The sequence below is a fragment of the Drosophila biarmipes genome, chromosome 2R (genome assembly GCF_025231255.1).
Source record: "Drosophila biarmipes strain raj3 chromosome 2R, RU_DBia_V1.1, whole genome shotgun sequence".
In the NCBI taxonomy this organism is placed as follows: Eukaryota; Metazoa; Arthropoda; class Insecta; order Diptera; family Drosophilidae; genus Drosophila; species Drosophila biarmipes.
In genome coordinates this window covers 6,280,456-6,304,638 of record NC_066615.1, presented here as the reverse complement: position 1 = coordinate 6,304,638, position 24,183 = coordinate 6,280,456, and the positions used below count along the sequence as shown (strand labels likewise).

Sequence of the window (24,183 nt, the reverse complement as noted above, 5' to 3'; positions counted from 1 at the left end):
CACGTACTACCCACCGATAGGTTGATATTTGAATGCCATAAGTGGTATACCTGGTAAAAATTTGAATTCTCCAGAAGTCAGTGATGGTATGCGCACTCCTCTGGCATAAATCAATTAGCTGTGGACACTTTTCCATTCCGAAACCGAGCTCGTAAATTATAAATGTTCCGAAGCACACACAAGTTTTGAATGAACAAGTCCAGTGCATTTGGGCTCGAATTACCTGCGCTATGTGGTGAACTACGTGTCTTGGCCCTATCTTAGATGGCCAAGCTTTGGGCCCGCTCTCATATAAATTATTTTTGATTGATGTGGCTCGAAGAGACCGAGCACGTGCAACCGGCTCGTTGAGATTCGTCAAACAACCCAACCCAGGAGAACCCAGCAGATGATTAAAATGCAGCCAAGGTTACGTGTGGCGTCCATCGAAAAAATAACCAGCACAGAAATAACACAAAAAAGAACGAAAAAATATGTTTTAATTGTCTCGGTTTTTGGCTTTTGTCCGAGTGAATGCTTTCTGTTCCTCGAGGGGAGTTGTTCCTGCATAAGAAATTCTCGCACATATGATTTTTGAGTTCTTCGAATTAACGAGCTATGGACGTGCACGGCATTCCGCTGGAAATTATATATCTCCGGCCGAAAATTCTGAGTAATTTATTATACGCTGGCTTAGTTCGGGCAGGGTTTACGGTAAACTAGTTTAGTGACGCCTTGTAACAGTTCTGGGGAAAGCGGTCAGCCAGCCAGCCAGCCAGCCAGAAAGTCGCTAAATGAAAACTCCAAGGTCCAGCCTCGGAGTGAGGGACTTGCACGTGTCCAAATTGAAGGCACACTCCATCTCCCAGAGACCCCGTTCCCAATTCCGATCGCCCCCTTAAAGTGGTGCCATAAATGCGATTCGAGTGCGCCTGGCCATGTCCCTCCTATCTAGTTGCTGGTTTTATTGGCCCACTCCTATGTAATTTCTATTATTTTCACTGCTCAGATGTTTCGTCTAAGGCCTTCTAAGAATTATGGCTTATACTCGCCGCTTTCCCGGGAAAACCGCGCTGCCCGGCTTTCCTGAATGAGTAGTTCGGTCGAGGGGTTTTAATCATTGAACGCAATTTAATGGAGGTCGTTCTGGGCTCTAGTTTATGCCCACCGTTTTACGCTGTAACTGGGCAGCTGCAAGTGATTCCTATCACTGGAACTCTTTCCCACCGAGTTCGTTCAACTGCAGTCCAAGTTTTAAGCTTGAATTACTATTTATCTACCACCTGTTTTTAATACTTTGCTCCGATAGAGGTAGAGCAATAGGTTTGATTTTATATTTGCAAACTTATGTAAGGGGGAAGAGTTTCCAACCCAGGGTGTTTTTCATGTCCGTTTGTCAGGTTATACCGTATGAAAATGGTTGTGAAGGAGGTATTAAACAAATTACATTGGTGCTTTTCCAACGAAGGTAAATATTCGCTTCAGTAACCTTTTATGTTTAAATGCAATTTGGATTTAAAATATTAAATTCAAATATACACTATTTTACAAATACCAAATTCCTGAATCGGAAACTGAATAAATACCATAGGTATCAAAATGTGGGAATAAAATCAAGTGTATATTTGTTCTAAAATTATACTCTCAGTCGATTAGAGCTGAAGCCTCGCTAACTTAAAGTTCTTAAATCTTTTCGTTGCGGTTGGAACTTTTTGAGCCCATGAAAACCTTTTCCACAGCTTTTCCGGTCGCCTTTTTGCATTCTCCTTGGCAAGAGTCGTTTAACACTTGGCAACACTGTCTCGATTCGCATTCGACACATTCGCTCAGTCCCGGCACGGAATCCCCGGAGACAAAAGGCTTCGAGTCCGGCTTCGATTGCTCGGCGCTTGTTCAAGTTTAATTGGAAAACGCAAAATGCAATATTTGCTTACGCTCGAGACCGGATTGGAGTGGCCATGATTCGGAGGCGGAAGTCGGAAAGCCGGGGGAGGCACTGTGGCATGGATATGGGCGAAAACAATCAATAGATCAGAACTGCACACGAGGCGCGCTCAGCATTTGTGCATCCAATTGCAATCATCGAGAGCAAAAGGGAAGCGGCACAAGAAACGAAATATGGCAGGCGAACGCGGCCTCAAAAATCAGCCAGCACCAGGACTATGAGGCGAAAGTCAACAGAAGGCGGAAAACTGGCTCAGAACCTGAACCGGAGGAGCCGTGCAGCCCAGGCGATGACTAAACAAAGTTAGACAAGATTGTGCAACAAGCAAAACAGAGGCAGCAAAAACTGCAGCTCGCCTGCATTGTTTGGATCCCGGTGGAAGAGAAAAGCGGAGTGGGCATGGGCACCACCTCCTCCTCCTCGAGAAACCTCCTGTGCTCAATCTCCTCCTGCCAATTCAGAGTCTTCTGCCCATCCCACTCACCTGTTAGTGCCAGCTTGTTGGCACTGCCACTTCCACTTCCAGCCCAGTTGAGTTGAGTTGCCCGGCGAGTTTAGCAAACTTCTTGCTGGCTGGTTGGCTGTTGGCCTGATGGCCTGATGGGCTGCTCGGCCGTTTGGCTGGTTGGCCTGTTGCGATTGTGTGCGGCATAATTGCATGCGATTATGCTGCCCGCTCAGCTGTGCAATTTATATCATGGGAGCAGCAAGCGAGTGAGCAGCGGCCCCCACAGCAGCCCCCAATCTTCACACTTGTCGGCTGGCGGGGAAGGGACTGTGGAGCTGCACACAAGATCCAGGCACCCTGCTATCTTCCCGACAAAACTGAGATTTGGAGTGCCACAAAGATACTTTGTATGAGGAGTTAAGTTGCCTGAATTCGACTAATTGTTTGGTAGTTATCACGGCTCTCATTTTTCTTAAAAATGTTTATGCTATTTTGAACAGGCTTTTATACTAATTTTAAAGAGGATGACATGGCTCTCAGATTTCAAACAAATGATAATAAAATTCTCACAGTTATATACCAATGTTTAGGAACTTAAAATGGCTAAGCTAAATCTAACTACTTAAGAAAACAAATATACTAATGATCTGTGGCCCTACGAAGTTTCCTTCTCTTTTGTTTAGAAATTTATAATAAATGTAATTAATTAAAAACAAGGTTCCAATATCGGTACCAAGTTACATCCTGCAATCTAAACAAAATAATAGTATTTATGGCATTTATCTTTTAGTATTTTTGATAGCTCTTAATATTGATAACACAACCAATAAGTACATTCAAAATTCATATTAAGCTTAGAAATTTGTACTTTTACTATTAATCACTTACAAAATAGCACTAGTATTTTTTTATTTAACTAGCTAGTACTGCAAGCTTTAGTCCTTATCTTTTATAAATCTCAGTCAAATACCTATTCGTGCGTTTTAGTTGTTCAATTACAAGTCTTCCCGCAATTCTACGGCCCTACATATCAGGTAAATGCAGATTTGTCCGATAACATACCTCCGCTTCAAAGTCCTGCCGTTTCTATCGCATGCATTCTAATTCCAATTTGGGAGCAAACGAGCCGAGTAACGACCTGCATTTGGCCAACATTGATCCGATTAACTTGCTGGACAAAGTTTGTTGTCATGTTGCGTTTGTCATGGAAAACCCATCAATAAAGGCGAGTAGATGCAATTTGGGGAATTTCATCAATCAGGGCGATTTCATTTCATGCTGCATTTTTGCCCTGCAAAACGAGACCGTTAATGAACAAAAAGGAGACAAAGGGGAGTTTCCTTTGTCAAAGCTCCATCAATTCGGTGCGGCTAGGGCTCACATGATGGTGCGCAGGAAAATAAAAGGCCAAAGCTGTTCCACTGTGCGGCAACCGCTTCGATTCCATCCTCCGTCCTCTATCCTCCCAAAATCGGATTCCATCCTCCTCATCCGATCAGACTGTCAATTTCAGCTGCTGCTGCGGCACCAGAAATTTGTTTTTAGTTCAGTTTTTGGCCAGCAATCCCGTGTCCAGCCGGCATATTTTATATAGGTCTGTGCATTTGCCATTCCACAATTTGTTTGGGACTGCTGTCTCTCATCTCCCATCCCAAATTGCAAATTTGCCCCTTTGACTGACCCTGCAGAGTGGTCCATGTCCATGGAAATCGACTTTGGCCGACCCACTAATCGAAAAGTTGTGCCCTGCCCGTCGCACTTTAGTAATTAAACTTTGCCAGCTCATTTTATTGTCGCTCTCTAATTATTTCTGCATACATCAACTGCGCTTCCAGCAATCAGCTGGCAATTTATCACGCAATTTAATGCATATTTAAATGCGCTGTTATTTGGTCGTAGATGCGCACTATAAATCGAAATACTAAGTTTTCAGAGATATCAGCGGAATAACCTCTGGCCTGGGCAAAGACATAAATATTATAAATGCATTCCGAACAATGCCCCAAACATTAAGTCATACAAGAGGGAAACATGACTTCATGGTGGCCTCGCAGGAGATAAGCGCCTGTATGAACTACAGACTCCTCTGATAGCAATGAAACTATAAAGAATGTCTTTGTTTTGTTGCCTTGTGTTATCAAACACTAGTACTACACATTGAAAAATAAATACACATAGGTATTATTAAAAAAATCTGTGAATAAAATATTAGAAATTCCGTCAGCTAAATATCTATCACATGTATCCTCTGAAAACCTCGCATCTTTGATACCGGTTTCTGGTATCATACTTTTAAATCAATTTTCTTTTGTTCTATACACGGAAACCTCATCCCTTTGCTGGGGTATTTATTTATAAGCATCTTGACAAGCAACGTACATAGGTAAGCTATAGAAACGCAGTGGAATCATATCAAGAATAGATTTTTCTCAGTCGTGATCCCTTCACTACTTATTTACCTACTCAGTTCCGAGTTAATACCCTGTAAGTACAGGACTCACTCCTTGGACGATAACAAAGTGTCCTGCAGCACTCCCAGAAGCCACTCACACACATGTGCTGCTACTTTAGCTTGCCAGCATTTCCACACTCATCTGGGGAGATGTGGGAAAATAGTAAAATGAAAACAAGTTGAACAAGTTTCCGACACCTCGAAAAAACAATGCCAGTGCTGTGTTTTGTGTCTTTAGCAGGGAGCTCAAGTCAAAGGTACTAACTTAGTTACATTCGCTCTCTTTGTCACTGCGGATGGACACCCGAAGAATGGGGTGGCATTTGGCCGAACTTGGGGCTCTTCAGCCACCTCAACCACCTTGGACATTTGCTTCGGCACTAGGACCTGGTCGTGTGCCGCCCCAGCCTCCTAATGAAAAAGTTCTTATGAATAATAAATGCATTAGAGAAACTTCCACATACAAAGAAAAGTTCCATCTTCGGCGGTGGGGTTGGGGGCACCCTAAAAGAATGTTTTATGGCTGGCATGGTGTGGGGGCAGAAGCATTCATAAATATTACATTTTGCGTACGCAACTCCGGAGGTGGCAAATGATTCACCACTCGCCACTCGAGAAGTTCTCCGGGCGGCCTTGGCCTTAGACAGCTAGCTGCTCCTAAGTATCCCGAATTGTCTAAACACGCACTGCAGCCATTGTCTAAACAACCTTGCACTATAAATAGCCGCATCTCGCAGAGCGTTCTTCGTATCTTTCGGATAGTGGATATCCATCTAGTCCGACGATCGGGGCAATGTGTTAAACATCTTTTAGCGTTGACAAAATGGCATGCCGCTTGATTATCTGCTGCAGCTGCGGCAATTAGAAGATGCCGAGATGCAGAACTCTGGGAAAAGTATCCGACGGATATGCATGCGGCGATTGCTGTTGGCGGCGCGTGTGAGTTAATGGTAACAATAACAACCTCCATGGACAGCGGAGGGTCCCAGAGGTTTCGTGGAAGGGGAGTGGTTCTGCGAGAATCTCTGGTTAAACTATCGAGTAAAAGAGAGCAGGGAGAGTTTTCAGATAGGAGATGCGAGATACGGGAGATTGGATGGAAGAGCTGGCGAGCGGAGAGCACGGCAAACCAGAATCAGGAATTTAAATTGTTGTGTGAAGTTTGTTTGGGCAATAATTTAAATATGTCTGGTTATAGGAAAAATGTGTATATATTTTAAAAACATTCCTTGAAGGTACTTTCAAAATCCCATGGAATCATATCAAAGCAGCCTATGCTTCTAAAGTATCGAGGTATATTTAAAAAAAAAAGAAAATTTTAGATTGATACAGATAAATTTTAAGAACATTCGGTTTTGGCATTTTACCATGGCTTTTTCTTACACCTAAATAAAATCCATATTTGAATTAAGAATATGAATAATTAAGAACAAATATGTTAGTTCCTTTTTGAATCAGTAAGTAGTAAATGAAACCCTTAATGAGAACATTAATTAATTTAGCAGTAATTGTTGATTTATGGGATAACACTACCTATTGACAAAAGTCATTTTATTCCCAATTGAATTTCAAGTTGCTATTTGCTCGCAGTCAATGTTTACGTTTGATTCACAAACTCAGACAACAATCTCACTCAAATGTATCTCTTTCACTCAATATGGTTCTCTTGCTCATTTTCTCGGATTCTCCCGAAAACAGTGGCGCCATTTCGCCAAGCAGCGGCGGAAAAGGTAACTAAGAACGCTCTCTTTTTTGGTTTTCAGAGAGCAGAGAGCAGGGCTCATGCGCCATTGCTCGGTGGAAACGCTCGTATCCGCGAGATACTTTGCCATCCGTCGCAGCGGCAGCGGCAAACTCGAGGCTCAAGCGTCAGTTTGTGGCAAACGTGAAGACAGTTCGAGTGCGAGTGCCGTACGGTTCGGACGTGTGGGCCACGCACAATTCAATTCGCCAATCGAGAAGTCAACTAACCAAAAATCTTAGAGAAAAGAAGAGAAACAGAACAAGTGAAAGAGAAATTACATGACAGCGCTGAAACGAGAGTTGTGCAAAATCCAAATACACCCAAGTTAAAATGTGCGCTTAGTGAAAACAGTGGCTCGGAAAAATGTCAATTCGCGGTGACCAAGAGTGAGAAACAAATCCACGAAAAACGCACGCTACACCCCTTTAGAGTATCTGCGAGATACAGATACCCTAGGATCCCCTTCCCAAACGCACAAGACCCCATCATGGCGGCGATCCTGCTGCTCCTGCTGGGGCTGTCCTGGAGTTCCCTGTCCCAAACTGGAGCTGCCTTGGCGCCCAAGGAGAGCGTAGAGTCGTCGAACGCGAACGCCATGTTGGGCGCTGGGACAGGAGCCGCTGCCACGGTCTCCCTATCTGGCGACTACTCCTCCCTGCTGTCCAATGTGCCGGTGGCCTCGCCAGTTCCCGTGTCACCCTCGCACAGTGGTCCTGGCAACCAGTGCTCCTGGTCGTTCAACGGCACCAGTTCGGTGCACTGCGCCCTCCGCGTGATCGAGCGACAGACGGGACTCGATCTGCAGGGCGCCGATGGCAGCAGCCAGCTGACCATCCAGTGCAGCGAGCTCTACCTCTTCGAGTCCTCGCTGCCAGTAGCCGTGTTTGCCAGGTTGCAAACCCTGGAGGCACTGCGTCTGGACGGGTGCAAGCTGCTCCAGCTGCCCAACAATGCCTTCGAGGGATTGGCCACGCTGAAATCGCTGCGCCTGAGCACCCACAACAGCGAATGGGGACCCACGCGTGCCCTGGAGCTCTTTCCCGACTCGCTGGGCGGCCTGAAACAGCTCACCGACCTGGACTTGGGCGACAACAATCTGCGACAGCTGCCCGCGGGCTTCCTCTGCCCGGTGGGCAATCTGCAGGTCCTGAATCTCACCCGCAATCGCATCCGCACTGCCGAGCAGCTGGGCTTTGCGGACATGAATTGCGGAGCCGGAAGTTCCGGAAGTGCTGGCAGTGAGCTCCAGGTCCTAGACGCCAGTCACAATGAGCTGAGATCCGTGAGCGAGAGCTGGGGGATTTCGCGGCTCCGGAGATTGCAACACCTGAATCTGGCTTGTAATAATCTCTCCGAGCTTTCTGGTGAAGCCCTAGCCGGCCTGGCTTCGCTAAGGATAGTAAACCTAAGTAATAACCACCTGGAGACACTGCCTGAAGGGCTTTTCGCTGGCTCCAAGGAGCTGAGGGAGATCCACCTGCAGCAGAACGAGCTCTACGAGCTGCCCAAGGGACTGTTCCATCGACTGGAGCAGCTTTTGGTGGTGGACTTATCGGGCAACCAGCTGACCTCCAATCACGTAGACAACACCACGTTCGCTGGACTGATACGGTTGATTGTCCTAAATCTCGCCCACAATGCTCTGACTCGGATCGACTACCGCACCTTTAAGGAGCTCTACTTCCTGCAGATCCTGAATCTGCGCAACAACTCCATTGGCCACATCGAGGACAATGCCTTCTTGCCGCTGTACAATCTGCACACCCTCAATCTCGCCGAGAACCGTCTGCACACCTTGGACGACAAGCTGTTCAATGGCCTCTATGTGCTGTCCAAGCTCACGCTGAACAATAACCTGATTAGTGTGGTTGAGCCAGCTGTGTTTAAGAACTGCTCGGACCTAAAGGAGCTGGACCTGAGTTCCAACCAGCTAAATGAGGTTCCTCGTGCCCTGCAGGATTTGGCCATGCTGCGCACTTTGGATCTGGGAGAGAACCAAATCCGCACCTTCGACAACCAGAGCTTTAAAAATCTCCACCAGCTGACTGGTCTGCGGTTGATAGACAACCAAATTGGCAACATAACGGTGGGCATGTTCCAAGACTTGCCACGTCTGAGTGTCTTGAACTTGGCCAAGAACCGCATCCAGAGCATCGAGCGGGGATCCTTCGACAAGAACTACGAACTGGAGGCCATTCGTCTGGACCGGAACTTCCTTTCGGACATCAATGGAGTGTTCGCCACTCTGGTTTCCCTGCTGTGGTTGAATCTCTCCGAGAACCACTTGGTGTGGTTCGATTACGCCTTCATTCCCTCGAACCTTAAGTGGCTGGATATTCATGGAAACTACATTGAGGCCCTGGGTAACTACTACAAGCTGCAGGAGGAGATTCGGGTGAAGACCCTGGATGCCTCGCACAACCGCATCACGGAAATTGGACCCATGTCGATTCCGAACACCATCGAGTTACTGTTCATCAACAACAATCTCATTGGCAATGTGCAGCCCAATGCGTTTGTGGATAAGGCGAATCTGGCCAGAGTAGATCTGTATGCGAACCAGCTTAGCAAGCTGCAGTTGCAGCAGTTGCGAGTGGCTCCAGTGGTGGCTCCAAAACCGTTGCCCGAGTTCTACCTGGGCGGTAATCCCTTCGAGTGCGACTGCACAATGGACTGGCTGCAGAGGATTAACAACCTGACCACCCGCCAGCATCCCCGGGTGATGGACATGGCCAACATCGAGTGCGTGATGCCACATGCCCGCGGTGCTGCAGTGCGTCCTCTGAGTGGGCTGCGTCCGCAGGACTTCCTATGCCGCTACGAGTCGCATTGCTTCGCCCTGTGTCACTGCTGTGACTTCGATGCCTGTGACTGCGAGATGACGTGTCCCAGTAATTGCACCTGCTACCACGACCAGATCTGGTCCACCAATGTGGTCGATTGTGGTGGCCAGCAGACCACCGAGCTGCCACGTCGCGTTCCCATGGACTCCAGTGTGGTTTATCTGGATGGCAACAACTTCCCGGTGCTGAAGAACCATGCCTTCATCGGCAGGAAGAACCTACGAGCTCTGTATGTGAATGGCAGCCAGGTGGCAGCCATCCAGAATCGCACCTTTGCCAGCCTGGCCTCGCTGCAGTTGCTCCACCTGGCGGACAACAAGCTGCGCACCCTGCATGGCTACGAGTTCGAGCAGCTCTCCTCCCTGAGGGAACTGTATCTGCAGAACAACCAACTCACGACCATCGAGAATGCTACGCTGGCTCCTTTAGCCGCCTTGGAGCTGATCCGCATTGATGGCAACCGGCTGGTTACTCTGCCCATCTGGCAGATGCACGCCACCCATTTCGGCACAAGACTGCGCTCCATCAGCCTGGGCAGGAATCAGTGGAGCTGCCGGTGTCAGTTCCTGCAGGCCCTCACCTCGTATGTGGCGGATAACGCCCTGATAGTCCAAGATGCGCAGGATATCTACTGCATGGCGGCTAGTTCGGGAACTGGAGGTTCTGCCCTAGAGGTTAGCCCATCGAATGAGGGCGCGCTGGAGAAGAGGGAGCTGGATTTCAACGCCACGGGCGCTGCCTGCACGGATTACTACTCCGGTGGCTCCATGCTTCAGCATGGGATTCCTGAATCGTATATTCCCCTGCTGGCTGCGGCACTTGCTCTCGTCTTCCTGCTAGTCGTCATTGCCATGGTCTTCGCCTTCCGTGAGTCCCTGAGAATCTGGCTGTTTGCCCACTACGGGGTTCGAGTGTTCGGACCACGCTGCGAGGAATCGGAGAAGCTCTACGACGCCGTGCTCCTCCACTCCGCCAAGGATTCGGAGTTCGTGTGCCAGCACCTGGCTGCCCAGCTAGAAACGGGAAGACCTCCGCTGAGGGTCTGCTTACAGCATCGGGATCTGGCCCATGATGCCACCCACTATCAACTGCTAGAGGCCACAAGGGTTTCGCGTCGAGTGGTCATCCTGCTGACCCGGAACTTCCTGCAGACGGAGTGGGCCCGCTGTGAGCTCCGGCGTTCCGTTCACGATGCCCTGCGTGGGAGGCCTCAGAAACTGGTGATCATCGAGGAGCCCGAGGTGGCCTTCGAGGCGGAGAGCGACATAGAGCTGCTGCCCTACCTGAAGACATCGGCTGTCCATCGAATCCGCCGCTCGGATCGTCATTTCTGGGAGAAGCTGCGCTATGCACTGCCCGTGGACTATCCCACCTTTCGGGGCAACAACTACACGCTGGAGCTGGACCACCACAGCCACGAGCGAGTGAAACAGCCCGCCAGTCCCGGCCTGCTCTACCGCCAGGCCCCGCCACCCGCCTACTGCGGGCCGGCGGATGGGGTAAGTCCCCTTCCACAAGCCGTGGCTGTGACTGCTTCGGTGCCGGCGGAACAGAACTACTCCACGGCCACCACAGCCACGCCCAGCCCAAGGCCCCAGCGGCGGGGAGAGCAGCAGGGATCGGTTTCGGGACCAGGATCCGGTGGGAACGGAAACCATCACCTGCACGCCCAGTACTACCAGCACCATGGGATGCGACCGCCCTCGGAACACATATACTCCAGCATCGACTCGGACTACTCGACATTGGACAACGAGCAGCACATGCTCATGATGCCGGCAGCGGGAACCCTGGGAATGGAGGCTGCTCAGAGGGCCCAGACCTGGCGGCCCAAGCGGGAGCAGCTGCATCATCAGCAGGCCCAGCCCGGAACCCTGGGCTCCAAAGCCAGTCAGCAGCAGCAGCAGCAAAATCCTACAGCCGTTTCCGGCCAACAGCAAGGACCCCATGTCCAGGCGTATCTGGTGTAGAGGGGGCAAAACCGACCGCTTTCTGGGAGAGTGACAGTGATTTCTTTAGGGACTGGTTCCTGTGCATAATTTTAATTACTAAAATACATGTGCGAGTTAGGCTAAGGGCGGGGAAACAAACGAGATGCGGAAGTTGAGACTAGCCAGACAGATTTTAACGTATATCATTTTGTTTATCCAGTGTAAAGTCATTTTAGATGAACTAAACAAACACACAGCACAGCCCCAAGACACAAGATACAGATGCAGTTGGGGCCTTGGACATGTCAAGTGTGTGTATCCAAGAGGGGGGAAAAGGAACAGGGAGAAAGTGAAAGCGGGGTTGTTACTTACTACAATGCCATTTCAAAGTTTCAAAACTTTACCACAGCAAACTTAGTTTTCTCCCTCACATGAACACGAACTTTGGTCTTCATCTGGCATTTGCCTAGCCGAGAATTGCCCGAGGGGGGAATTTGTGATAACTTTTTAATATGGTTTTAATCAGTTGGACTCTCGAACCTCGGGTATAAAGATTGCCGAGTTCCCGATGGAGTTGCCGAGGGCCCGGCTGCATTTGCATCCCTCAGAGACTTAGTGTGCCCCAAATTGATTGTTCAATAATTGACTTGGTAATTGGCATCCAACCTTGATGGCTGCCCATGCAGCCACGGATCTCCAGCATCCTGCATCGATTTGTAAATAGCTCTCAACACCGTATTTACTGCCCAAACATAGATATACACAAGAACAGACACACCTTTATATAGGCACAGATACAAATTTGTAACCGTATGGGGATAATTCAATAATCAAGTACACATGTAAATTGTATGACACAGCCGTAAATCGATAAATGCATTTGTCAAGTAATCTGAAATCTGCATGTAAAAAGCATAAATAATTAGCTAGCAAACCGAGAGAACCAGGAAGATTTTCCGCGGTTACCACATCGCAATAATAATAGGGGCGGTGAAATGAACAGATACAGAAGCATAAGCAGAAACAGAAACAGAAAAGCTCATTTTAAACACTTACGCTTACCAAACTAACGATAATTGTAATAAAAGTTTCGCAACTGGCGCGGCACATACACAATATGCATAGCTAATTATATAGTACATATAGTACATCCATGGATATATCAATGTGCGTGTCTGCATGTACGTGACTGTGTAAAGTAAACTACTGATATTAAAGAGCTACTATGTGTGAGGTACACTTTATCTACACACATAGCGTGTATGCTCGCAAAGTACGTATATCTACGCATATATTATACGAGTAAATGTTTAACAACTGCCTATAGACGTACGAAAAGAGAGAGCATTTATTTCAGCACACACTCGCCTACTCGTCATTAATTAAGCAAATCAGTTTGAAACTATTGAGATTCAGAAGAAGCGGGGTGAAAAAAATAAAGCGTAGAACACCCCTCACATAAGACACTTGTACCAGTATGAAAGCCCAAAACTGTTATTTATTTTTATCATTTTGTAATATACGAATGTCGGCCCTAAGTTTAGTTCTAACGCAGCTCTACGATACTGTATAACCCTATGGATAATTCAATTTTGTGAATACAACTATTTATATACTATATATACATTTAAAATCTATGTACGATAACGACAACAAACAACAAAGATATTTTTCTGTTTCGCCAGCGAACAATGCAAATGAAATGAACAACTTTTTTAAAACAAAAACCAAAACTGTGTCGATAAATGGTTTGTGGGTTTGTGGGATTGCTCCTCCATTTCCAGCTGGCTTTTTGCTAATTTAATTCATCATGCACATGAGTTGCTGTTTTGTAATCCTCACGCGTTGTCAGGGGCGTCGCGGGAGCAGGGGTGGCCCGGGGTTTGGTCGGCGGCCCGTCAAAGTCAACGGCCAACCGTAGCTAGAGTGATAAATCATTTTTGTTTTTTTCTTTGTTTTCCTATACAGTATATAGAAACCGACACACAAATGCGCAGCGGCGCAAGTACCATACAAATCACCCCCTTTTCCATCCAGTTCGGTCCATCATCAGCCGCAGCGCCTCCAAAACCCGACTTCCCGGTCCTCCAGTCCCCCAGTCACCCAGCCTCCGTGTCTATCTGTCTGGCGGTTAAATGATGGCCGTTTCCATCTGAAGGGTAACAGAAACACACTCGTACCTAGTCGAGCATACGCCACACGCGTCTGGAGTGGATTTCTATGACGCTTTTGGCATTTATGCCAGGCCAAGTCGAGCTCAAGGGCCAAAGAGTTTCATGTAAATAGTGGTGAAACAAATCGAGAAACCCCATCCCCACCCTCCGCTGTCTCAATTTCTCACATCAACTGCACTCGATTTCGATTGCCATACATTCCGGCAGGAAAAGCAGGGGGAACGATTCGAGGGACCGAAAGGGGATCCCGATCAACTGCAATTGCAAAGTTTTTTAATTTGCTTTCATTCGAGGTGGCTCCCACAGAAAAGCTTTTTCGCACTGCACAACTTGTAACTAATAGAATTACAAGACCCGGGCGAAGAAACAGTCCCACACTCGTGTATCTCGAGAGCAGCGTGGGGGAAATGGGGAAAATCGGAAGCCCCAGTTGAGGAATTTTTGGGAAATTTCATTTAACAATTTCTTAATTGTTTGCAGATACGCATCTGCTGTCGAGTGGCATTCCCTCCGGGGAGAGGGCTTCCCCTGCCGGTTTTCTGGGGCATTTCCCGAAAATCAATAGCCAGCTCTTTAAATCAATGCTCTGCGGCAGCACCAAGGAAGCTAGCCTGGTGCAAAGATATTTCATATTGCCTGATCAAAATTCAATACGTGTTGCAAATATCGAATTTCCATCAAAACAGAAACAAAAACAAAACAGTCGTAAAAAACATCGAGGGTTGCTGCCGGCCTACATACACATACATACGAGGTGTAGGGGGAGGTAAAAAAATGAGTAGGATTCGTCGGCCTTTGCTCGCTTATTATGATAATAAATTTTTATGCTAAGAAATAAAAGAGAGTGCAGAAAAAATTAAATAAAAAAGTATCAGACGCCCACACACATACTCAAAGGGAGCGAGGGGTCGGGGCCAAAGTGAATTAAATTGAATTGAAAACTGTTTCCCGATAAAGGGCCCCGTTCTCAGGGGCAAGTTTAAATGCCTCGGACCCTACACTGGCAATCAAATTATTTAAATGTAATAAAAAAGGTCCGGCAAAATATTTGCCTGGCCCCGGAAAAGTTTGCAGTGCCAAATGTGGGCCAGTCACTCAGATTTCCTCAACGTCGGGTTTTAGTTAGCTATTCAGGCGTTTTCCGTACATCTGTACGTATATATTTCTGTGGGGGAAAGCGGGAAAACGCTTTTCGTCACGTTTTCGTCGGTAGAGCGCACAGAAATAGGCAAATAAATCTGTGCGAGCAGCGGGAAAATTGAAACGAAATGCTTGGTCAGGCTTTTCTACCCACCTACACCTCAGTATATAAATGTATACATACTGTATAGGCGGCAGTTTTCATTTTCTAGCTGATAAACAACGACGCCAAGGTGATAAGTTCATTCTGACAGCTTGCAAATCAAAGTGTCTCCTGGCTTTTATTTCTGTTTTATATTTTGGTAACTTTTACTTAGGGGAAAATCAATTTGGGCCAGACAATGATTGAAGTTCTTGCGTGGGCCTTGGCTCACATATTTGATTGTGTTTTTGCTGAAAAAATTATCGTCAGTCACTTTTAATTATACTGGCCCAAGTTGAGCAATGTTATTTATTATAACATCGTGCTGAAATTGTTGGAAAATAAAGATGAATTTCAAGCCCAATTGATTTCCGTAGGATGGCTTGGCAACAGTTCTTCGTACTTTGAAGTATTGTTCTAGTCAACGTGTTTAACCTTTTTAAAAAGGATCCCTTTTGCCTGTGTTTATAATAAGCCCTACGAAGCGGACGGAGCGCAGAAGTCACAAGTGCCAACAAATGAATTGCCGGAGCAGCTGTAAGCATACATACGGCCCCACAGAAATGTCCTTAATGTATATATGTAGCATGGTACATGTGAGTTTGTCATAATTTCACGTCCATTGTCAGCATTTATTCAGCATGGCAGGAAAGCCGGGAAAGTCGGGGAAACCGGGACGGAGAGGAGTGATGGGACAGCAGACGACATTTATGCTTTATCCTGGCCCATTGTTGCTGCTTTTTCTGGGCCGTAATTATTTGTTTTGGCTTGCTGGGTTCATTTACTCCACCGAAAAGAAAATACCCCAAAGCAGTCACACGCGCTGTATGTATTTTGCATGTGTTTTCGGTTTGTTTGCCTGTGTCGTCCCATGCACATGTGTTTTAATTTCTGTTTGTTGTCTTTCCGCAAAACAACAATAAAAAACTGTAACACTTGTGTCCTGCTCCTGCCTTCGTTTTTGTTGTCACTGGGCCATATTGTCTGCCCTGGCGTGGGTTCAAACAATTTACAAATTATGGCCCAGTTTGGGTTACCCTTTATAATTGTTTTACCGTGTGCCCCGGTGCTTGCATTTAGCTGGGTGCCTCGCCAGAGTCCCAGGGATGCCTCGTTATGAGACACTCCGGCCAGAACTATTTATCTTGCTCAGGGCGAAAATCAATATCTCGCTGTGGGGCCGAAAAGCTTTAAAGCCAGAGCTGCGCAGCCGGGGAAAGCGAGCTGGAAAAACCGGTTTAATGAGCCAGGCTGCCTTTGGCTGATGGACGCCTTGCACGCAACGACACCAAACATGTCCTGTGCTTATTAAACTTCGTGAGCAAGTGCCGAAGTGCCGGACCTGCAGCTGGGGAAAACGCAAACAAAGCAAAGCAGCCAGGATACGCAGGACTCTGGTCATGGATGAGGGCATAAAAAGCAACGACTTGGTCACGACCAATAAGATTGAAGACAATTCAATTGAAAAAAATCACCGATCGATAATCTTTACCACTGACCGCACACACGCTCCGCCATTCATCGATGGCCAGCCATGTCCTCACAGGACCCTGCTCCTGCTCCTGCTCCTCTGCTCCAGTTTCGGAGCCATCCTTTCCTTGGATATTCCTTCCCTCCATTTACATGTTTATCGGAGCCGCTTTTCCTGCCTTTCCTGCTCTTCCACTTCAACTCCTAGTTCTACTTCTGTGCGTTGGCAACTTGAGCGTGTGCTTTTTAATTCGCTTTACTTAGTTCCGAGTGGCCCAGAGCCCTCGAAGATGGCACATCTTTCTTAATTTTGTTTGACTTTAGCTAAAGCTTAATGACGGACTCATGTACTCATGCCGTCTGACAAAGGGTGAAGTGGGTGGAAGGAGCGGAAGGAGTCAACGCTCGGGAAAGTTACTCTCAAGTGCTTTGTAATCGGCTGCAATCAACACGAGCAGAGGCTTGGTTCAGCGAAAGGATAATGACGAAGGGACTTCGAGGCACTCGCTGAGGGAGTATTATTTAATCACTACTGTTGGGCAATGGAAAAACCCACGGCCCTGGGACTGCTCTGGGACTATTACTCTGGCTTTAACTTAGTCAAGCGCCATACAAGTAAAGCACTGCGTTATGAATGGTTTGCGCAAGCAGTAATTATTTAATTTCAACCCATTAGAATTGTCCAATAATTGTTCAATGAATCTGATCTTTTACTTACTTTAAAGTAGGATTTGTGTATTTCTCATATTCCTCACATAAAAAAGAAAAGGATTACTTCTAATACATATATTGAGTTTAAGAAGTGATCAAACTAACAAATATATTTCATTAATAACAAAAAAGGAGTGTAAGGATGTGAGCTTAATAGATAATCCAAAGGCCCTATATAAATATTTGGTTCAAGGACTGATCAAAGTGATTTCATACTAAAAATGCTCTCTCGAGGAAGTCCTAACAAACTATGTTGGTGAGAGGGGATTTTTAGTATGAAATTTTAATGATGAAAGGAAGTGTGATCTAAAGAGATCCCATGGCCCATATAAACATTGCGTTTAAGGACAGAGATAATGTTAATGAATCGTTAGTAACGATAATTTTCCTGCAAATACCTCCTGCTTCAGAGTTTACCAAACAGTTATCCCTTTGAAACGGAGTTTTACTACTCAAAGGGCGTGTGATCTGCAAAGATAATCCCAGGGCCCCAGATGCAGCTCATTATCCTAGTTCTCGCTGCCGAAGGCGCTCTGAAGTACACAAATGCGAGTAGAGTCCTTGAGTACACACGTGCATCGCTCCGTCCCACTCGCTCCGTGCACCCCTTCCTCTCGCACTCTCTCGCTTTAAACAAACAAGGAAGTAATTAACATTTTCGGGCAGTTCCTCAGTGTTTTTCTCCTTATGTTCCCAGCTCGTTTCTACTTCATTTACTTTGCTTACTCAAATTTCGGGCCAGCCTATTTACATGCACAAAACTTTTTCTTCGGGGTTTTATTTTGTATTTCGTTGTGTTTTTTTGATGTTGTTTGTCCCAGCCCGGGGCTGCACTTTATAAAGTGTTAACTTGCCGAACCTGAACCCTTTGCTTTTCTCTGGGGCAGCCAAAGGGGAGGGGTCGGCTCTGGAGACGGGAAACTGAGTGCTCTGGCCCTAAGAAACTTTGATTCGATTTCCGCTGAACCCGTCTAATGCCCCGTTATGATCATCCCAAGTATTTATTAATACTTTTTATTAAACGATAAAACGGTTTATGGTGGAAACAAAACGTGTCCCGTCCAATCAAACATTTTATGCGCCACTCTTAAACGCCCTACCTAACTTTGTGTTTGTTTGTATTAAAAATGCATAAACCCATAACCACATAATTAGTTTTTATAAGCGCAGAGCCCGGCCCGGCGCTAATTTTGCATGCGCCGTGCCACAAATCCTATTTTCCAGCCCAAAATGTTTAACTATGCTTATTTTTATTTAAATAAAGGCCATAAATGTTTATATGGCCTGTGTGTGCGTCTGAACTAGCTTTATGGGCCTCATAAAAAGTGGAGCATGGATTGCCGATGGCACAACACCGTGTGGCTGGGTCGCATTCAAGAACTTGCTGTTGAGGCCTGTCAAAATCGTCGGACAAAACTATGGCCAGCATCACATCGAATGAGTGATATGACAAATCCGCCAGGGAAACAAGTTTTATTTTCTGTTTCTGTGGGGAAAGATCTTATCGGGACCCAAGTCAAGCAACAAATTAACTTGCCCAAAACCGCTGGCCCTCGGTTTCTGATTTCATAAAAAATGATATGTCCAAGCAAGTTATAAAATCAGCACGCGTAGCCAAACCGTTTAAAATCAAATGCCATCTCCAGCAGCTTCATCATCGGACTCGGCGGAAGACTCGAAGACTCCCCCACAGAGAAATTTATTAAGTGGCCGATAAGCATCTAGGGGCCAAAAAGCGAACCGACTTGACCATTGATTGATATGGCATTATGTAGTATATACACATTGCTCGGATACAGGCGCTGGGAGATGGGCTCCTAATGGCAAAGATGAGCTTACATGTCTGCGGCTCGGGTCACTGCTTTTGCTTTGACTTGGCTGCGGCTAATAATAGAGGTTAACTAAGCTAATGAAAATGGCTCTGCCAGCTGCGGCTTGGAAAGTTTAAATACTGAATATGAACGCAGTTAAGTGGGAAATTTCATTCCCTTTTGAGGGGGGGAAAAGGAAACGACTCAAGTTTTAATGGCCCAGGATGATGATGATTTCTTATCTGTGATTTTCCCCTCAACCGAAATATCGATGATGGTTCTTGGCTCATAAATTCTGGGTTGGAAATTCGTGAGCCCATTTTGCATTAATTTCAAATCGCATTTCATACGGGAATATTTTGAACTCTTCCCCCACTAAACCCATTTTATCCAAGTTAATTTTATATATTAATCATCATCTTTTGCTTTAATTCCCTTCACTTTCTATTAAATTGTCTTTCGTTTTCTACGGACCTTGACTGCAGCCCCTAACAATGTGGAACAATTAATATTCCCCGACTCTCTGCCATGGAATTTCTTGTATCAGCAACGATATCTGAGACCCGCATAATACCGGACTGTTTCGACTGATTTGGCTTACGGGGCAGCTGCAATTAATTAAATCACTTCACCTTGATCAGCAAATGAAGCAGTTTGTTGAGCTGCTATCTACGCACATATCTAATTAAGTATAATGTGCATTATATTCGCTTATTTATTTTAGTTCAACAATGCGAGATACAAAGCATTTGCTTGCCCATACACTGGGATAAAATACACCTGCCCTGTTTTAAAAGACCCCTCCCCTCCGGGAGGGGCAGCTTCATTTGTGAGTCAAAGTTGAGGAAATGTTTGAGTTTAATAGGCCCGCTGGATGATTTTGATGACGGTGGTGATGGGGAGGCACTGATAAGAGCTCTCGTAATGAGCAAACATTTTAGTATTGAAATTTTAATTAGCTATTGCGCAATAAAAATAAAAAACGGACTGAAAAGGAAAACAAGAAATTATGAAAATGATGCCCGAGTTTTTGGTTTTATTGAAATTTATGCCCGGTGACAGTTGAACCCCCTTCATGGGGGAAATTAACCAAAAGCTTGGCCATAAAATGCATTAACTCTGTATGCAGCGGACTGCATAGAATTTTTCATATTTTACGATGGCTTTTTTATTGTCTCAACTTGTAGGGATACTCAGAGCAGAGCCGTTGATTGCACGGACCATGCAGGTTGGCGTTTTATTAATGAGATTAATCAATTTCGGTTTTCTTCATAATCGCCCTGGTTGTTGGTGTTCTGGGTGCCCTATTCCGCCCTTTTTCTGTGTGGTTTTTTCTTTGGTCTCTAGTGCCGAGTGTCTGGTATCTGATGGCGTTTTTTACGATGCCTTTCGGTCTCGGATCTTAATATTTATGTGGGAGTCTTCGGCATCGAGGCGGTTCGGAGTTTTCAGTTGACGGCTTTTTACGATCTGTCAACGCAGGCCAACGTGTAGAATATATGAGCTCAATTGTCTTTTTTACGACTGCAGCTCATTTGCTTAGCACCCCTCCCTGCCCAGCCCACCGCAGTTCCCTTAACCCCTGGCGTCTGTGGCGCAGCCTGTCAACAGTTTACACAAACAGCCGGCAAAGGGAGCATTTTATGTGCACTACAAAATGTATGAAATGTACTGCTAATAGCAACCGACCGGGTCTCCAGAGTGTTGATATGTAGGCCCTCTGCCATCACCATCCATCGCCCTCACAACGCAAGGTGCAAACAACTAAAAGGTACTGAACCTAGCCCGGGTTTTACGACTGGCATTGGCAACATGCATCGGCATCTGGGGGTTAAGCTGCCACTTCGAAAGGGAAGCGAAAGTAAATGCTCGACAGTTTATGACCCTGGCCCCAGGAACTCTATTAGGCAACAGATTTGAGAGCACATAGGGCCTCTAAGGGTCTTAGGCCAACACGAAAGTTACCACTTTCTAAACGTTCGACAAACATAAAACATGCCTCTGTGGTAAAAATAATAAACAAAACAAATAACGAAAAAATACATTTTCTTTAATAACTAATAACTAGGTTTTTTTTTACAAAATTATTTAAATAAATAATTTAAGAAAAACCCATGTTGGGATGAATATGAGTTAGTTAAAAAAAATGAATAGTAGCATAGTATGTACTGAGTTGCTCGGTTGAGTTACTGAGGCAAATGAAAGGGTTCTAAATGTGCCCACAAAGAGTTTCTGCTTCTAACGATATAATGTTAAGTATTTCTTATTATTTTTTTTCATGCAACAGTACTTCAGCAATTTCTGAGTCCGAAAATTATATTATTTCCATGTATCGCAACATTGCACAATGCTATTTTGAATCTCTTCTGCATCTGCTCAAAAATTTGTTTACCTTCGGGATTTACACAAACGGCAGAAATGGCATTCCTCAGCTCATTGTTGCCCAACTCATGAATCACTCCCCGGCCACAGCCACAAAATCTGCAACCGAAATGCTTCCAAAGATGCAATATTCCCATAATTTCTTGCAATTTCCGAGGCATTGTTTCGGCTGATCGGCCGTAAAACCTCCATACAACCAAAACAAAAACTCTGTGGGCCATTTGCCAAAGAGCTCGGTGGCAGGCCTTTTTTTTTTTTTGGTAGCCAGACAATTCACACAAGAAAAGGGCAATTAAATTCCGGGAATTATCGGAACTAACCCAGCGACAAACCACAAAAGCGCAGTGGCAGTAGGAAATCTCCGCTCGTAAGTAGTTCGAATCAATGCAACAAAGGTCACCGAGGAAGGAAAAAACGGCAAAATAAACAATGAACCGGGCTTAAAAGAAGAAGGCCGAGGTATTCGGGCAGGTAGAGCGGCGAGGCTGAGAATGAGTTTGATGCCTCATCATGGCCATCAGGTGGCATGACAATTAAAATTAGGTAACACAGTGAAAATTGGAAAGTAGCCGCCTCCGAGAACTTTGAACTGCCGCCGATCTGCTCCGGATCTGTTCCACTGCTCCACGGACCGCCTTTGATGGCCGCCGACGACCCGAGTTGTTAGCGCTGATGAAGTAATTCAGTTATTCAGTTGCCTGCCGTTTAACTAAATATTTTGATTAAAGCCGGCCGTGGCTGCGGCTTTAAGCCAAGTCGGTGGCTGGGAGAAAAATCAATAGACTTCCGCTGCCGCCGCTTTATTTAAATGGCAAGTTCACGCCCGTTTTCTCCTCGCTTCAGAATTCGTTGTGTCTGGCCTGTCCATTAAAAGCAAATTCCTCAAAACTTGGCTGTCAGCAGCAAACAATGTCAACACTGCCCGGAACATGGGTTCGGGGAGGGATCTAAGGGTCGTCCTGGCTGGCTCTCCTGCTCCCCCGGCTGCGATTCCTATTCCTCTGGTCACCCTCGCTCGTCAAGAAGAAGGCGAAATATTCATGCGAAAATTTGTTAACTTTTTCTTGGGGCCACGCCATGCCAGGCCAGGCCAGACCGGGCCAGGCAAACACAAAAGGGCTAAGCCATACAATTTGGGGCCATCTATCGCTGTCGCTTCCTACTCCTTTTTTATTCATGAGCACACAAAAATAATACAAATGAAAATAATAAAAATACAAATTGAAAGGAAAACAAAACACTTTTTGTGCCTTCTCGTCCCGGGGTTGGACTTTCGCTCTGTCTGTGTGTGCGTGTGGCAAATAAAAATAAATATATTATTTTACACGATGCCAAGACGCGCGCCAGACGCTGCACAAATCTAATTCAAATTCAGCTGAAGAAGTGGCAAAATAATGTGCGAGCAGGGCGTGCAGCGTAGTGGGTGTGGGCTGGGGTGTGGGTTTGAGCGTGGGTGGATCCTGGGTGGGCTGTCGCCCCAATGCGAATCCTTTCTCCGTCCTGCGGGCGGTCCGTGACGACCATAAAAAGGCAGGAAAAAGGCGACGCCGGCTCAGGCCGCCCATTTGTTGTAGCCACCTCCCCGGAAAGCCCGGAAAACTGCCTCCCCTCTGGAATAACTCACTCATATATGCGATCTAACGATTGCAGACTGAAACCAATACGTGTCGCTGGGTGTAAGATACATTAACATATTTGTTTTGTCTATGGGTCCGTGGGCTCTGCCTCCCCCAGTATCCACTCTCTGTTTCGTTCACGCGGAGTCTTAAAGTGTACAAGGAGTTATGGCGACAATGGGTAAATATAAAATGGTTACCGCTATTTGGTTTTAGTGATCGAATACTAAAGTACTCTATGGGAAATAAATATTTTAAAATTGTTCTATTTTGAGCGAATAGTAATTGCTAGTATTAGGGGTAGTTATATTTGTTTATTTAATTTTTTAATTAACTTGAAAAATAATTAGTTTGCGGGTAGCGCCAAATTTATAAAACCAAGAAGTGCTTAAGATTTAAAAGCAATTTTAAAATGACTGTTAGGTAACTTTCCAGAAAAACAAAGCTTATATATCATTTTTTAAATCATATTACGTATATCACATTTTTGAAAAACCTCTAGTAAGTATCCAAATCTATACCTTTTAAAAAGACAATTTCATAATATCAAGCCCCAAAAATCCAATAACTTAAAGTATATGCTTGTGGTAAACAGCACTGTCTTAAGTCCGATAAATCACAAATTAAATGCACCACTGTCTTAGCTTAGCAAGTTTTGCTCCACTTTTGTTTAGGGTATTTGCTTTTCCAATCCAATTTATTCTATATATAACGAATCGTTTAATGAATTCCATATTTCGCTCTGCCGGGGAATTTCCCCCTTTGGGAGCTTCTAACAAGCCCTGGCAGCTGTCCCGCAGTTTTCTCGCCCAGCAAGAAGCCCCATCCTCCTCCGTCCCCCGGTTTTTCCATCTGAGCACTCGTTCCGCCCGTATCCACTTAGACAGCTCAGGCATAAAAAACATATGTTGCCTTTGGTCCTTTCACTCCTTCTGCGCTCGTGTCCTTCAGGCCACCCACATTCCACCACCCACTGCTTTTCGGTTGTGCTTTTTCCAACAATTGGTTTTTAGGTGGCAGTCGAGCACATTTTAAGTGGTAATCATTTACGCTTCGCAAATAAATACCGAGTTTGTGATTTGAATTTTCCTGCCATTTCCATTTTCCTCGCTCTCTGCCAGATTCTGCTTCGGTTTGTGTTTTATTTTCATTTCCCGTCATCCTTTCTCCGCTTGTTGTTCTTCTGTTGCGCTGTTTTCGGCTTCCCTCTTGGGTTTATTTCACAGCTTTCATTTTTGTGGGCCGGCCCTGTCATAAAACCGGCTAGGACATTGTAAATTTTAAAGGTTAACCCTTTTCGCTTTACTTTTATGAAAGCGGCCCGCTTTTAAGAGCTAAGTCCGCCGGGATTAGGTTCTTCAACTCGGCCAGACTTTGAGAAAATGCCTGCCCCAA

General features: G+C 45.7%; 2 protein-coding genes across 2 annotated transcripts; one reads left to right on the top strand and one right to left on the bottom strand.

Annotated features, from left to right (window-relative positions):
* The first annotated feature begins 6,109 nt into the window (after nt 1-6,109).
* On the top strand, nt 6,110-11,543 carry LOC108029658 (toll-like receptor 7). The gene is made up of 2 exons (XM_017102085.3): nt 6,110-6,281; nt 6,588-11,543. The coding sequence occupies exon 2, from the start codon at nt 7,056-7,058 to the stop codon at nt 11,379-11,381; it is 4,326 nt and encodes a 1,441-aa protein (XP_016957574.1). The 5' UTR covers nt 6,110-6,281; nt 6,588-7,055; the 3' UTR covers nt 11,382-11,543.
* Nucleotides 11,544-21,245: 9,702 nt separating this feature from the next.
* LOC108029355 (uncharacterized) lies at nt 21,246-23,949 on the bottom strand. Its single transcript, XM_017101546.2, has 2 exons — nt 23,763-23,949; nt 21,246-21,271 (listed from the first exon to the last, which is right to left on the bottom strand). Exons 1-2 carry the CDS (start codon nt 23,947-23,949, stop codon nt 21,246-21,248), a joined length of 213 nt encoding a protein of 70 aa, XP_016957035.1.
* Nucleotides 23,950-24,183: the final 234 nt, after the last annotated feature.